This window comes from Apteryx mantelli, chromosome 1, assembly GCF_036417845.1.
Source record: "Apteryx mantelli isolate bAptMan1 chromosome 1, bAptMan1.hap1, whole genome shotgun sequence".
Classification (NCBI taxonomy): Eukaryota; Metazoa; Chordata; class Aves; order Apterygiformes; family Apterygidae; genus Apteryx; species Apteryx mantelli.
In genome coordinates, this window is record NC_089978.1 from 158,368,813 (window position 1) to 158,382,332 (window position 13,520).

A 13,520-nucleotide genomic window follows, 5' to 3' on the forward strand; every position below is an offset into this window, starting at 1 on the left:
AACCATAAATTCTTGTTTCAAATTCAGTGAATATCTTGCATAGAATTGTCTTCATAGAACAAAGATGATTTGTCCTGAACTGGTGAACCTGTTTTCTCAGTTTTATCAAAATATCAGTTTTGAACGTTCAGTGCTCATGAGAGAATTTAGGCCTTCTAAGCCAAAAACCTAGACTCAATAGCTTAAATGGAGCTACTTTTCAGTAGCAATAACAGACTGACAAGACAATAGGAGGTAAATTTCATGTATTTAATGCTGATTTTTTACAGTCTCCCATAAAGTTGAAGCACCAAACATTGGGTATGTTTCAATGAAGCCTAATGAGACCGAGTTAGGAACCTGCCTGATGCACTTTGTTTTCAGTATTCATCGCTGAAGGGATACTCTGGATGGTCACGCCACCTGCGGAGAGGTCAGATTGAACAAGTGAGGTTCTCAGGTGAAAGAGGTTGTGTCACTGATGCAACTGTCCTCTGCCGAGCAGATCTCTTCTCTTCCCTGCAATACATAGGCAGTGTTCCTGGAAGGCTTTAAGGTGAGGACAATGAAGGACATTTATTTATTTATTTATTTATTTATTTATTTATTATCTCCCCCCACACACCCCCCCAGGCCTACGGACATCATTCCTTAAAGGCAGATGTGGGGTGGGGGAAGGATTCTGCAGGTCAGTTATTCTCACTGTATTTGTGGATTTAACCCATGTTAGTGGAAGTTTTGTAGGGAAGGTGAAAGGTTTTGCTATATATGCATGTGTGGTGGAAGAGGGAAGACTTCTTTGTTCAAATATCTAGAAAACCCTCTCAGCTGGCATTTAAATAAGGGCTCTATTTGGAGGAAAAGCAGAGAGAGAGCAGATCTGACAAGAAATCTTGTATTACTTTGGCTTATGCACTTAGAACTGGCGTGAGCAGGTCTCGGCCTGGTGTGGCCATTTCTCCATGCGGCTGCTGTATCCAGGTTAGACATGGCTGTCCCAGTTAATCAAAGTCCACTTGCTCACCTAGGTGCAGATGCTCTGCCTGGTTAATAGCACTGGTGACAGAGTGCTTACAAGGAAGTTTTGAGGTGACCCAGTTCGGGGAGGAGATGGAAATTCATGGTTACATACTACCAAAGGTAGAGACACTTCAGGCTCCATAGAAAACGCATGCTCAGGAAAGATGCATGATGCAGGAACACTATAAAAGGTAACAGGCAAATTCCCAGGGCCACCTGCAGATGAAAATGAGACTGACTTTGCCCATGACTTGACAGACTGGGGAGAGAAAGAATTCTTTTTTGAGAAGATGATGCTAAACCACAAGCACTGGCTTGACATTTTCCATTAGCAAAAACAAGAGTTTCTGAAGAACCCTCTCAGGTGTACTGTGGCAGCTGGCTGCCTTGCCTTACAGCAAAGCACAACAAATACCGGCATTTGTTCCAGTTGTGACTTGTTCCAATTAGGAAAGGATACATTTCACAATATTGAAGTTAGCTGACTGGAAGGCATCAAACATTTTAAATTGGTTGTGTCAAAATATTTCATTCTGATATTCAGCCAAGCTGAACTGTTTACATATTAACAGATTGACTTGCTTCAAAAAAACAAGCCACAGCTCTTCATTTCCCCCCCCCCCCCAGTACAATTTGACAATGTCTGGGTTGCCAATGTCCTAATCTCTATTTTCCATCTATAGAACAAGCTTGCTAATCAGATCTCTCTTAAATGTTCTCAGGTCTTGGGTCCTCTTAAGTAGCAAAATGATTTACTCAAAGGAGACGATGTGGCTTTGAATAACTGGTCCAAGCAAGGAAGAACATCCATAGCAGAGACAGAGAATACAAGATAAATCAAGCAGACAGATTAATGCAGAACTCACCCAGCACAATACTTTTTCCTGTTTTCCCAAGGGGGAGAAGAAACCATTTCAGGCTGAGATCTCCTGGAGTATTCATATCTTTGCAAAAACTCCATTTTCTGCTCAGGTGTTTAACTTTCTAACACATTCCAGTTAATGCAATATCCTATGGGATATACTCACACTATTGGTAATCCTATGGGATTACTCACGCTATTGGAACAAGAGATTTCCACACACTACCCATGGTAGCTGATAGCTGGAAGAGCCACAGATAAGCTGTGTTTTCCATTCCTACCTGCATCGCATCACAGCAATGGAAGGTTTTCAACAAAGTTGACTAATCAGAAGTTTTTCTGTATGATGGTTTGACCTTTTCAGATAACTATTGCTGGATGAAAGAAGAAATCTCTCTAGGCTGGCAAGTCATCTGTTGCAGTGTCCATTCCAGACACTTAGTATAAGAACACACTGGTTGGCAGATACAAATTTAGCTACTCTTTACATGGCAGCTTCACTTTTCCAAGAAGTTATTATTCACAGTTGAAGCCAGACTATAGTTAACTATTTTCCCCAAATCTGGTACTTCTGTGAAAAATACAGCTATCAATATCCATTCTATATATCCTGCTTTTCTTGTTCTCAGTGGGTTTCCGTCATGAAGTTTGGTCAAATAAAGCAAAACATTTGCTTTTATTAGTTTTGGATGAATGGCCTAGGAAGTTCTCTGCCTGCGGGCATTTCCATCCTTTAACTTTGCTTTTGGAAAGGATTCTTGCATTTGTACCAAGGTTACTTTTCATGTATATCCTCACTAACAAAGTTTAAATGATGTTATGGCTCAAAACTTAGCAATCAAAAACCAAACGATTTCCAATACCAAAATACACATAAGAATCTGCTAGGCAATTCGTGTAAAGCCTTCTGGAAATAAGCACTGTTAATTGATGGAAGGCTATTTTAAGTTTTAAGAAACTAAAGCTTCAGAGCACCTGGCTGAGCTTAAATGTGAAAGATGAACTGCATTATGATGCTTTAACGTAGTTCATATTTTCTATCGTATTTATGCAGTACACTAAGTGGTGTATTTGTGTCTTTGCAACATTACTGCCCATCCTTTGAGCAATAGTCAATGTTTTAGAGTGCTATTGATGCTGCTGTCCTACTTTTTATTATTATTAGTGCTTGAGCACACTAGAGTTTGGCAAGACACAGATAATCCAAGGTTACAAGAGAAATGCATGGAAATGAATCCCTTTAGCATTTGGCTACACATTGATGCCCTGAAAAAGGGAAAGCATAGAGTTTGGCCACAAACTGTAGATGCTCCTGAGTTGAAGGAAAAACAGTCTCATTCTCCAGAATAAGAGACCTTGAGTCAATCTGAGCTTCCTGGGGAAGTGCAGCTTACAAGTGAGGCAAAACTACTTTGGGTGGCAAGGTTTAGATCACAAGCAGCAAGAGATAAAGCCTTGTTAGTTCTCAGAGACAATTAGGAAGTGACTTAGTAGTTAAACAAGCTGCATGTTTTTCTGCCTTCCATGTAGGAAGGTACAACAGCATGGCAGCAGGAGAGGCAGATTGCTGAAGAAGTCAACTTCAGACAAAAGGCAGAAACTAAGTTTCTGACCTCTTGTGGTTATTAAGATGTATCATGTTTTACAAGGAAGTACAGTAGGCAAATTTTTTTGTCCTGACCAAACCCTAGTAAGTGAGAAGGAGCAGAGCTTTCCCTGAGCTAGCCCTGTGGTTTCAGATACCATTGTGGGTTCAGATAATGTTATTTAGTTCTTAGCCTTCCACCTGGAAACTTAGGACAAATTGCCTATGGAAACACTACGGTTACAATCTATAAGCAATAGCACTTGTGCAGCAATGTGGCTTGCTGAGCATCAGGAGGGGAGAGATGAGAAAGTGCGCCTATTTGAAGTTCAGCTCCAATAGCAGTACTAGTAGCTAGACAGGGCCTCCTAGATGGATGCTCACTACAACATAAAATGGAAAGCGCTTAAGGAGATGGAGCAGAGATGAGACAGCCAGATGCAGTCATCTTCTACTAGACGGGCTTTTGAAGTCTGAGCTGTAAGAAAGTACTGTGCATTTGTTTTTGCAAGTGGTCCACATACATATTGAAGGCTGTGTTAAAGAGCTCTCACATTTTCTTTGACTTTCAAGTTGGATCTTAAAATAAGGTTGTTTATACAAAAAAAAAAATTAAAAGCAAGTGATTTTTGAGAGCCTCTGAGAAAAAGAGAGTGTTCAGTGAGTATATAGGATTTCTTCTGAACTTACATCAACAGTTCCACATAACGGACATTTTTGTTCAGGGCTTCAATTTCTTTCATCTCTTTCTCAGTGAGGGAGAAGTCAAAGATCTAATAAAAGGAGATGTTAGGAATAAGTTAGCATTTCTTGTTGCAACAAACATCAATATTAATATGTTCCAGATTTCAGAAGTCCAGAAAAATGCAAAAAAAAGAAAAAAAGTTTGCTTTCATTTATATGCAAGTCTTGAGGACATGAGTAAACCCAGTCACATTGGCTATGCTCTCTTCCCAGAAGAGAATGTCAGTCTGGTAACTACTGGGTTGCTGGCTTCAAAAGCAGTATGCTGATAGGGGAAGGGGGGAGCAATATGGTACAGAGTGCGGCAAGAGACACAGGAGCACATGTACTGGGGGGTGGTGTCAAGCTAAATGTTTTCTGATGGTGGAGTTATGAACCTTCCTGGCATACCAGTGTGCACCACCTTCCCTTCAGCAACAAAGCTGAACCATGCCTGAACATGGGTCAGAAGTAGTCTGTCATCCCTGGACACCTACAGCCAGCAACCTTAAACTGTGGACCTGTCAGATTACTTCATCTCGCTTGTGTTGCTCAGTGGAGCAACTGGTGCTCCAGTACACACTATCAGCTGGAATTTTAGCCACTTATGGGGTTTTGGAGACATCAGAATTTCCTCTCTACTTTGCACTACCATTGTTGCATCATAGTAGCATTAAGTAATGGGGGCAAAAAGGATCAAATCTGACAAAGCTTGACAGGGATAAAGCCTATTGTCTACAGAAAGAAATTGGGAAGTGACCCTCCATAGGGGCCAAGCCACTGTAAGCATCCATGCACGAGAAGAGTAAGGATTTACCTGGAAATTCTCTCTGATGCGTTGTGGATTGAAGCTTTTTGGAATGACCACCACCCCTCTCTGGATGTTGAAACGCAAAGCAACTTGTGCAGATGTCTTGTTGTATTTTTTACCAATGGCATTCAGCACAGGATCCTTCAGTAAAGGAGGGGAGGACACGTTTACCCTGGAACAGAATGAAAAAAAGAAATTATCTTTCCATTTTTATGCCAAAAGACATAGTCATCTACTAATCATGGATGTAATGCTGCACCTTTTTGATAAGTAGTGTGAAGGATGAAAGAGAAGCTCTGGGACATTTAAGATGTTGACTTTGACAGTCCTCCATCCTATCTGATGTCCTAATGTTGACTTAGATTGCACCTCCTCACCCAAACCTCAGCATTCTCAGTTACAGTCACTTGCTTTTTGGTAGCGGAGACCTTACAGACACCTGGCACTTTTTGACAACAGAATGCAGCAGCAGTGTTGCAAGTCTACATTCCCCAAAATAATGTTGAGACACTGCAGAGATCCAGCAGTGGAGATCTATTATTCTTCACATGTAAAGCAGCTCTACTATTAGAAAGAAACATGCGGACTTACCATGTCTCATCTCTTGAGGTTCCCAGTGGACTGTACCCAACAATAACAATATCATGTTGTCTGCAAAATTCTAAGAGTTTGGGTTGGGTGAAATAGGGATGGCATTCAACCTACAAGAGAATGCAGAAAGAACAATTAATTGATAGGACTAGATACAGAAGTGGATGATGTTCCAATGTATGGGAGAGTTACAGACCGGAAATGACTTTTCCATTGCAGGAAAGGATACCAGTAAATTCAGGAACAGGTAAACTCACTCTATGATTACTGTTCTAATTGTCCACCACTGGGTGATGAGGCTGGATTTTTTTTTTTTTTTTTTTTGGTGGACAGCAGTTCAACATCTATGGTTGTAATTTGGTTGCAGGAAGTTTTTATTGTTCCCTAGTGAAAAGGTGGCAATAAGTGGGAGGATCGAGGTGGGGGAAGCTGACTAGAGATGGAGACTGAGAAGCCTCCCCATCTCATGTGGGTCTTTCTCGGCTTCTTGCATTCAAGATGGCTAATCTAACACTGTTTTTAGGGGAAGAGTTGACCCAGACAGAAAGCTGAGGGGCAGTATGTGAAATGTGAGACATCTCCATAACAGTTATGACCTTATTATGAGCCTTACCCTCCCATATTGCAAATACTGTGCATCATTCCTTTAAAGGCAGGGATTTTCTGATTGTGTTCTCAACTTCTGGGAGAGGAATATCTACAAGACGACAGAGCAATTACTGTTTTCAGCTACCTGGCACAACGTCCTAAGCTAGGCTTAATCTTTTCCCCAGTTTTCCTTGACCCCAGGAAGCTGCAGCAGTGCTTGGTACAGTCTTATGGGCACTCCAGAAAGAGTAATTGCATTTTGTACCCACTGAGTATGTTAACACTAGTGAGTGGTGTTGGAATTTCCTTCTTCATCAGGCTGCCCCTTCCATGTAGGCAAAAGACAGCAATGAAGTCTATGGTCAGCCTCCTTGTGCTGCCTGGTACAGGTCCCAGTCCTCCAGGCCATGTGCTATGGGTGGGATGACTCTCCTTTTCTTAGGTGGTCTTTGGTGTCCCCTCTGCTACTGCTAATGTGGATATTCGTTTGTGCCAGAGGAGTCAAAAAAGTTCCCCACTGACTTCTAGGAAATGAACTACCAAATACCAGAGTCAAAGGTTTCAGACATTCAGATGGGTCACTTACCTCCGTCTTTGAGCCCTGCTGTCATAAAATTTAGACATGCCTATCCTCTTCAAAGCTTCAGCTCAAGTCAGTTGCTTAATGCGGTCTCCTCGTTAATAGGTTTTTCTCCAATTCTCACTGAACTTCTTATGGGAAGGACACAGGAGAGCAAGTCCAGGAATTTTAGGAGTTACCTCTAATGGCTGTTAATGGCTGTTAAATATCTGTTAAACCCAGGAAACCTAGAATGACTCAGGTTCCCTGATATTTAGGATTGTTTTTGTTTGGTGTCAGCTGAGGTAGACATGGCTTCACTGATGACTGGTTAGCCCCGAATCATTCGTCTTGGGAATGTTTTGGACTTGGAATAAGGTACATGGCAGAGATTTAAAATCTGCATTTACTCAGCATCCAAACTTGCCATGGAGCTTGGCACAGAGGCACAAGTTTTATAGTCCTGGAGCAGGAACTGAGGAGAGAGATTGTTCCGGCACCTTCAAATATTATCTTTAGCCTAAATAGCATGAGTAATATTTTCAAGCTAGAAATGGAAGAGTGACAGTATGGAATGCTGCAGCTGTGGCAAAGCATACATCACCCTTCTGCACACGGCAGCTTAGGCCACGTGTTGCCTTTGCATTTTCTACACAGCAGTGGCACTGTTGCAGCCACTGACCTTGGCTTGTGGTCATACCTGGTTGCTGACAGGTTTGTGCTTAAGTCCCGGCTTGTTCAGGATCATCTCCAGCTGCCTGCGGTTGAAATTAGATACTCCAATGGACTTTGCCAAGCCTGCATCTTTACATGCTTCCATAGCCTGCAAAGAAAGCAGAGACTGGTGGAGTCCCAAATACTGGCTTGGTTCCTTGCAGCGTATGTTTTAAAGATAGGTAGAGCATAGCCTGTTCTTGAGACTGCAGAAAAACCCTTGCTGTAGCAGAGCTAGCAGCTCTATTACCATGAGGGCTCATGCCATCCTGCTAGTCTAATCTCAGTACAAGGGTATCCACTGACCCACTTTCCAGACCAAACCCTAATGTTTTATACCTCCCATGAAGGTAGAATTTGTCTGGAAAGATGAAAGAAACATTTGAGATATGGATATTTAAGTGTCAATGTTTGGTTTTAAAGAGTTTTGCTTAGTTTGTGCTCCATTAGCACTACTTCAAAGCTGAAGAAGGGAGAGTGAACAAAACAGATTCCTTTCTGATCACTCAGTTTATTCCTTTCGACTGCATGATAATTTTCTATATGAAGTCTCTATCTAGTGAAATCACCTAAATATCTGGCAGAGTACATCACAAAACCAGCATGGAAAAATTCAGTACAGTACAAATTAGAAGAAAAAGGTGGAAGAGAGGAATTCTAGATATTCTGCATTTCAAATAGTTAAGACAGCTTTATAAATACTGGGTATAAATACATGCCCCAGCTCTCTTGATCAGCTTCATCTTCTGAGTCATTAACAGGAGAGATGGTCATTTCCTATAGCCTTCCCCTCCGTGCCCAGAAATTCTGCACACAAATGATTCAGTGGCTGTTTGAGGCAGAGCAGACCCCACCACTGCTGTTCCCTCCACCGGAGCTGGAGGCCTCTTCTGACAGTTTTGTTATTCCTTTCTATCTCACAGGAACTGAGAGCAGGGAGGTAAGAGGCACCACATATTTGATGACCTCTAGTTGGCCTCATATGCTTTGTATCACTCAATGACAAGTCAGCAAATATAGTCATCTGGAGTCATTTTTGCTTGCTAACACTGTACTGAAACAGTGAAATTATCTAGATTGAGTTTAGCCCGTTTTATTTAGACTGAAGATATTATTTGCAGGCAGTTATCACCAGCTATTCTTCTTCTGGCTTATTAGCTGAAGAGAGAATTGCTACTACACTATATCCTTTACAATAAGCACAAGTTTGAAGATAAAAACATAATATTGTTCAGACAGCTGTTGCTTTTAACATTTGAGCAACTAGTCTGTGAATCAGAGGAATGAACTACATCAGCCGCAGACAAGGGTAAAATAAACAGCTAACAGGGAAGTCCCTATCCACTTTGAAATCCTGCCTGGTGGCTCAGCTGCCAGGAGAAAGCCAAAGCCCACCCCAGGGCTCCATTGCAGCCTGTACTTTTACTCGGAGTTTCCTACTGCATCTCCATTTCTATTCACTGCACTTCAAGAAGAGTTAAATCAGGACACGACTATCCAACTCTAGACAGTGCAAGCTGAAGTAGAGCATATGGTAGCCCTTGAGGTAACTCTCTTGCTGTGAACCATGCTGAATTAGTGATATTTTTGCAGCACACCTGGTGCAGAAGGAGAGATCATGGCTTTGGCCATGATTTAAAGTGTCTAGGGCTTCAGAAGGCAGGTATGTGAAGAGACCACTACTCTCGCTTTTTGCTTCACCTGAGGTCCTTCGGCCAATTGGCAGTAGGCTTAATGAGACATCTGATGAGACTTGAGCATACCACAAACAAATTTAGGATGCAACCCTTCACAGAATTGTTCACAGAATTGTTACTTCCCTCCATGTTTTGTAAGTAGAAAAGCTTTACAACCTCAGTTGGTAACTAAACTCAGAAGTGAGTGAACTTGTTTTGATGTCTTTTAATTTTAATTTTAATTTTAATTTTAATTTTATTTATTTTATTTTATTTTTATTTTTATTTTATATTTTATTTTATTTTTTTATTTTTTTTATTTTTTTTTTTTAATGGTGAGCTTTAGGGCAAATTCTGTCTTCTCTTGAAGGTGAAGAACTTTCCTTTCTGAGAAGGATCCAATCACTTCTTTCTTCAGTGCTCCAACTTTCTCCTGTTGCAAAGATCTGATAAAACAGGAGACCCTGGAATAAAGCTACAGATATCTTAACTAGCAAATGCACTCTGAAAGAAGGAATGTGGATGTCAGATGTCTCAAATATTTTGTTTTGTTTTTAAGATTAATTAAGTGATGGCAAGAAGCAGCCTCCCTGTAGGCAGGAGTCAAATTTATCCATGGAGCTAGTAGAATTTGATCCATTTGCCCTGTCAATATGCCTCAGTTCTGTTTTTGAAGGCCCCAAGTAAAGCTGAGAATGAGGATCTGGGTTTTTAAAGCATATATGAATGTTATGATTGCTTACCTCCCAAGTGGCACATAAGTCTGTCTCATGGTAGATCATTTTTCCATTTTCATCTGTTGGGTAGATTGCATCACCAGGCTGAAAAGCAAAACCACACACAAAAAAAAAGTTCACTCCTCAGAACAAAGATTTTCCACAATCTGCTTCTCCTAGCAAAACAAAATTTCAAAGGCTTTCTGAAACACCCTAAATTCAATAGGTCACTCGTGCTGGTCTTACCACATCCTCCAGCAGCCGTCCACTGCTAGAAAGTCCTTGGATGCACTTCTGATCTATCATATGAGTGCATACTCAGGAACTCCAGGATGGCCTTATTTTTCAATAAACTTCTAACCTTTAGGGTAAGGCATCCAAAGGGCTAGTTTTCTTCCAAAGGGCTGGGTTAGAGTACCAGCACATATATATATATATATATATATATTTTTTTTTTTTTTTTCCTCTTCTTTCCTTCCGTCCTTCCTTCTTCCCTGCCCTCTGCCCCATCCTGCTTGTGTCAGAGGTACTTGGGAAGAATCAGCTTCCAGTTCCAGTAGGAGGGATCATTTCCAAGAGCTACTATTAGTAAAGGGCTGAAGGCACAGCTATAAGATGTGCCATGAACCTTTAAAGTACATTATCCATCTTTCTTTGGGCACTAGCAACTCTTTCCTCCTATCTCTGTCCTGCATAAACAGGACTTCGGGGATGATTTATAAACCAATATCTGGTGCTTAAGAGCATTGCTTTCTCTTATTTGCTGGGTATTTCACTGCTATTGCAGGCAATGCTTTAGTGCCCTCCTCTTTTGTCTGTCTGATCCTAATTTCACTTTTTTTTCCAAAGAAAGCTCTTCTGTGATGGTTGATACTTGATCTGACTTCAGACAGATACATTTCAAAGGACCGTATATAAGATGTTGACATGGTAATTCCTTGGGAACATTCATCTGTGACTAATATGATCAGCAACTGGCGCCACCCAATTCAGTCAAGAAGTTCAAATTCAAGGCATTCCATGGGAAAAGTGAGCCTACGGAAAACATGGCTTCAGATTTCAGAGACCCAGGTCTAAGTTACAACTGTAAGACTGTCTCCTCCAAATGTGCTGGCTTTCCTCAATGAATTCCAGAAAGACCTGCTGCCTTTGTTGCTATGTCTTGTTGGAAAAAACTTGACTAGAAGGAGGTAGGTGACTGTTGGATACATTTTTACTATTAGAAGACAGACTATTTGCCATCATAACTTAGGTGGAGAAGCCTTATTTACAAAACCACTCCTAGTATTTTGGAACACCCCATTCCACCCCATGGTATCCCACCAGACTATCCATAAACTACACATGCAGGCGCAGCAGATGAACATCATTGAGTTCATGAGATGGCTCTGAATTCAAGACTGTTTACTCTGTTCCGCTCCTAGCGGAACAAATTAACTTTTGTTCAACATTATTTTTTTATATTAGTCATCGTTCAGCAATTACATTAGCTATTTCATCAACCCCTCCGTTTTCCTCTATTTCTACCACTTATGCTCCAAAAAGCCAGCAAAGTTAGGATGAAAAGTGGCTTGAATATGAACTTATCTTGACTGAGTCTAGAGGTACCAGCTGTTGTGTGTTTCCACAAGGATTAGTCCTTCCTTCTACCTACAGGGAACTGCACGGTTGTTGGAGTAAGGTTGTCTCTGTCCCAGTAGTCTCCAGGGAGTGCTTATGTCTGCCAAGCCATTCTTTTTTTATGCAAGGAATTTCCTGAATGAAAGAGCTGGCTGCAGATGGAGAAAGCAGGAGAAAGCCCTGACAAAGTCAGTGTTTTGATGGTGACCGCATCATGGTTACTAGGGCTTTGAAAAGGTCTTTTAGAAATTTCTCACACTTCTTAGCTTGGGATTGTACGGGCTACAAAACGCCAGTCATTCCCATAAATGCTCTCTTCATCTCTCGCAGTTGTCCTGCAGAAAGTCACAGATCTTAGACTGAACATAAGGTGGCTTCCTGTGGTGCTGCTACGTGAGTTCTGTGACAGTCACTGCCATTGTGCAGGGTTCTGATTGTATCAGGTCATAGTCAAATTCTGTGGGCACCCCAAAAGGCTACCAGAAAACTGACTTGCATATCGAAAACACAGAAGCTGGTAACTTCTGTGTTGGTAGAGGAAAAGCCCTGCTCCCATGATAACAATTTCATCAGCAACACAAATGCAAAAAGACAGGCCCGCACACCCCATTGCTTTCATAACATGTTCTTTGGTAAGTGGGCTTTTCACAAGAGAGCTGTTTAAGAACTTGTGAATGCCTATTGCATAAACAGAAGGCAATAGGAAGTCAAATAGTTAGACCATTGGTCTGTTTGGTTTTATTCTCTCAAAATGACAAGAAGATACTGGGAACAGGCTTCTTCAATATAAGGCTAAGATAACCTGCTTTCCTGCTAGATCATAGAATAATTTAGTCTGGAAGGGTTTTCTAGAGGTGATTTAGTGCACAGGTACCTGCTCATTGATCAATCAGTCATCTGACCAGGTAGTTACCTAGAAAACCTTCCAGCAGGTAAGAGTTCCCCGGGCAGAGGCAAGCAGCGGCCAGGAGAAGGCATGTTCCAGCTGGTCACCTGCCTCACCAGGGCAGACGGGCTGTGCACCACTTCCAGGTAAAGTGAGGAAAGGGAGTTGGGTGGGGAGCAGGAAAGGTGGGAAGGATGGTAGTCTTGAATGGGGAATTCGCATAACAGAAAGAACAGGGAGGTGCTGGTCAGTGTTAGTAAGTCAGTGTTTAAAGTCACCCCAGATATCAGCCATTCATGATCCATGCAGAAGTGCTGGGGTGGTGGCTTCTTCCTCCTTTGAGCAGTGCTCTCAGAAAACGGATTCCTCCTACTCTACCTGAAAGCTCCTGTGAGAGCTTGCATTGTTGGGACCTGCAGAGACAAATTTCTTACCAGTTTATTGGAGTGGGACTGTAACCTTTGTCTCATGCTCTTCACTGATTTCGTGCAGAGGCCAGTTTTGTTAGAAGATTTTTGGGGAGACAGGAAAGCTCTTTCAAGTAGTCAGCTTTTACGGAGCAAGGCAGAGTAGGAATATGTTAGTGTTATACCTGCACCCTCCTCGCCAAAGACAAGCACCACGTGTGGGAAGTGTGTGTGTGGGAGGAAGGGAGCAAAAACAGGAAATCTGTCACCATTGCAAAAGTGTTTTTTTTTGTATTTGGCACCCAAAAATGTATATTTTTTCAGGCATAAAGTGACTTTGCTTTTTCTTCTCTCAAGAGACACATGAATGAAGTTCCAGGACTGCTACTCTTAGTGTCTCAGCTTGTTGATACAGGCCTCAGGGAGTCAGATGTACATTACTTTAAAGCCAGCTGTCTATATCTTTATATTGTGAGACAATGACCTTCACTATGTGGGAGAATGAACTACTAGAGAATACAAACAGAAGTAAGGGGAAACAGGAAATTGCAAGTGGTGGGAATTTTTAAAAAAATGTACCCAAAAGGATTCCAAACATGTGATCATATAAATAAAGTTTTAATATGAGTCCAATCATTCTTATACATGCCTTAATGCTTCCTTAGGAAAAAAGGAACTGCAGGTCTAAGGTGATTGCTACATTGGTAAATCCTTTCTTACCTAGTGATTCTGGCAGTTTAGAATCCATGATAGAGTATAATTTTAATAACTGTAGAACTGCCT

General features: G+C 41.5%; 1 protein-coding gene across 3 annotated transcripts in view; it reads right to left on the bottom strand.

Moving 5' to 3' along the window:
* Nucleotides 1-235: 235 nt before the first annotated feature.
* The window catches only part of AKR1D1 (aldo-keto reductase family 1 member D1), a 36,018-nt gene continuing 22,733 nt past the window's right edge, over nucleotides 236-13,520 (bottom strand). For 2 of the 3 annotated variants that reach the window (XM_067308067.1, XM_067308053.1), the window contains 6 exons: nucleotides 9,852-9,929; nucleotides 7,419-7,541; nucleotides 5,572-5,681; nucleotides 4,987-5,152; nucleotides 4,137-4,219; nucleotides 409-498 (listed from right to left, as the gene is read on the bottom strand). In XM_067308067.1, the coding sequence (XP_067164168.1) occupies nucleotides 414-498; nucleotides 4,137-4,219; nucleotides 4,987-5,152; nucleotides 5,572-5,681; nucleotides 7,419-7,541; nucleotides 9,852-9,929 (645 nt within the window). In that variant the 3' untranslated portion in view covers nucleotides 409-413. The other variant, XM_067308060.1, reaches the window with a different exon arrangement.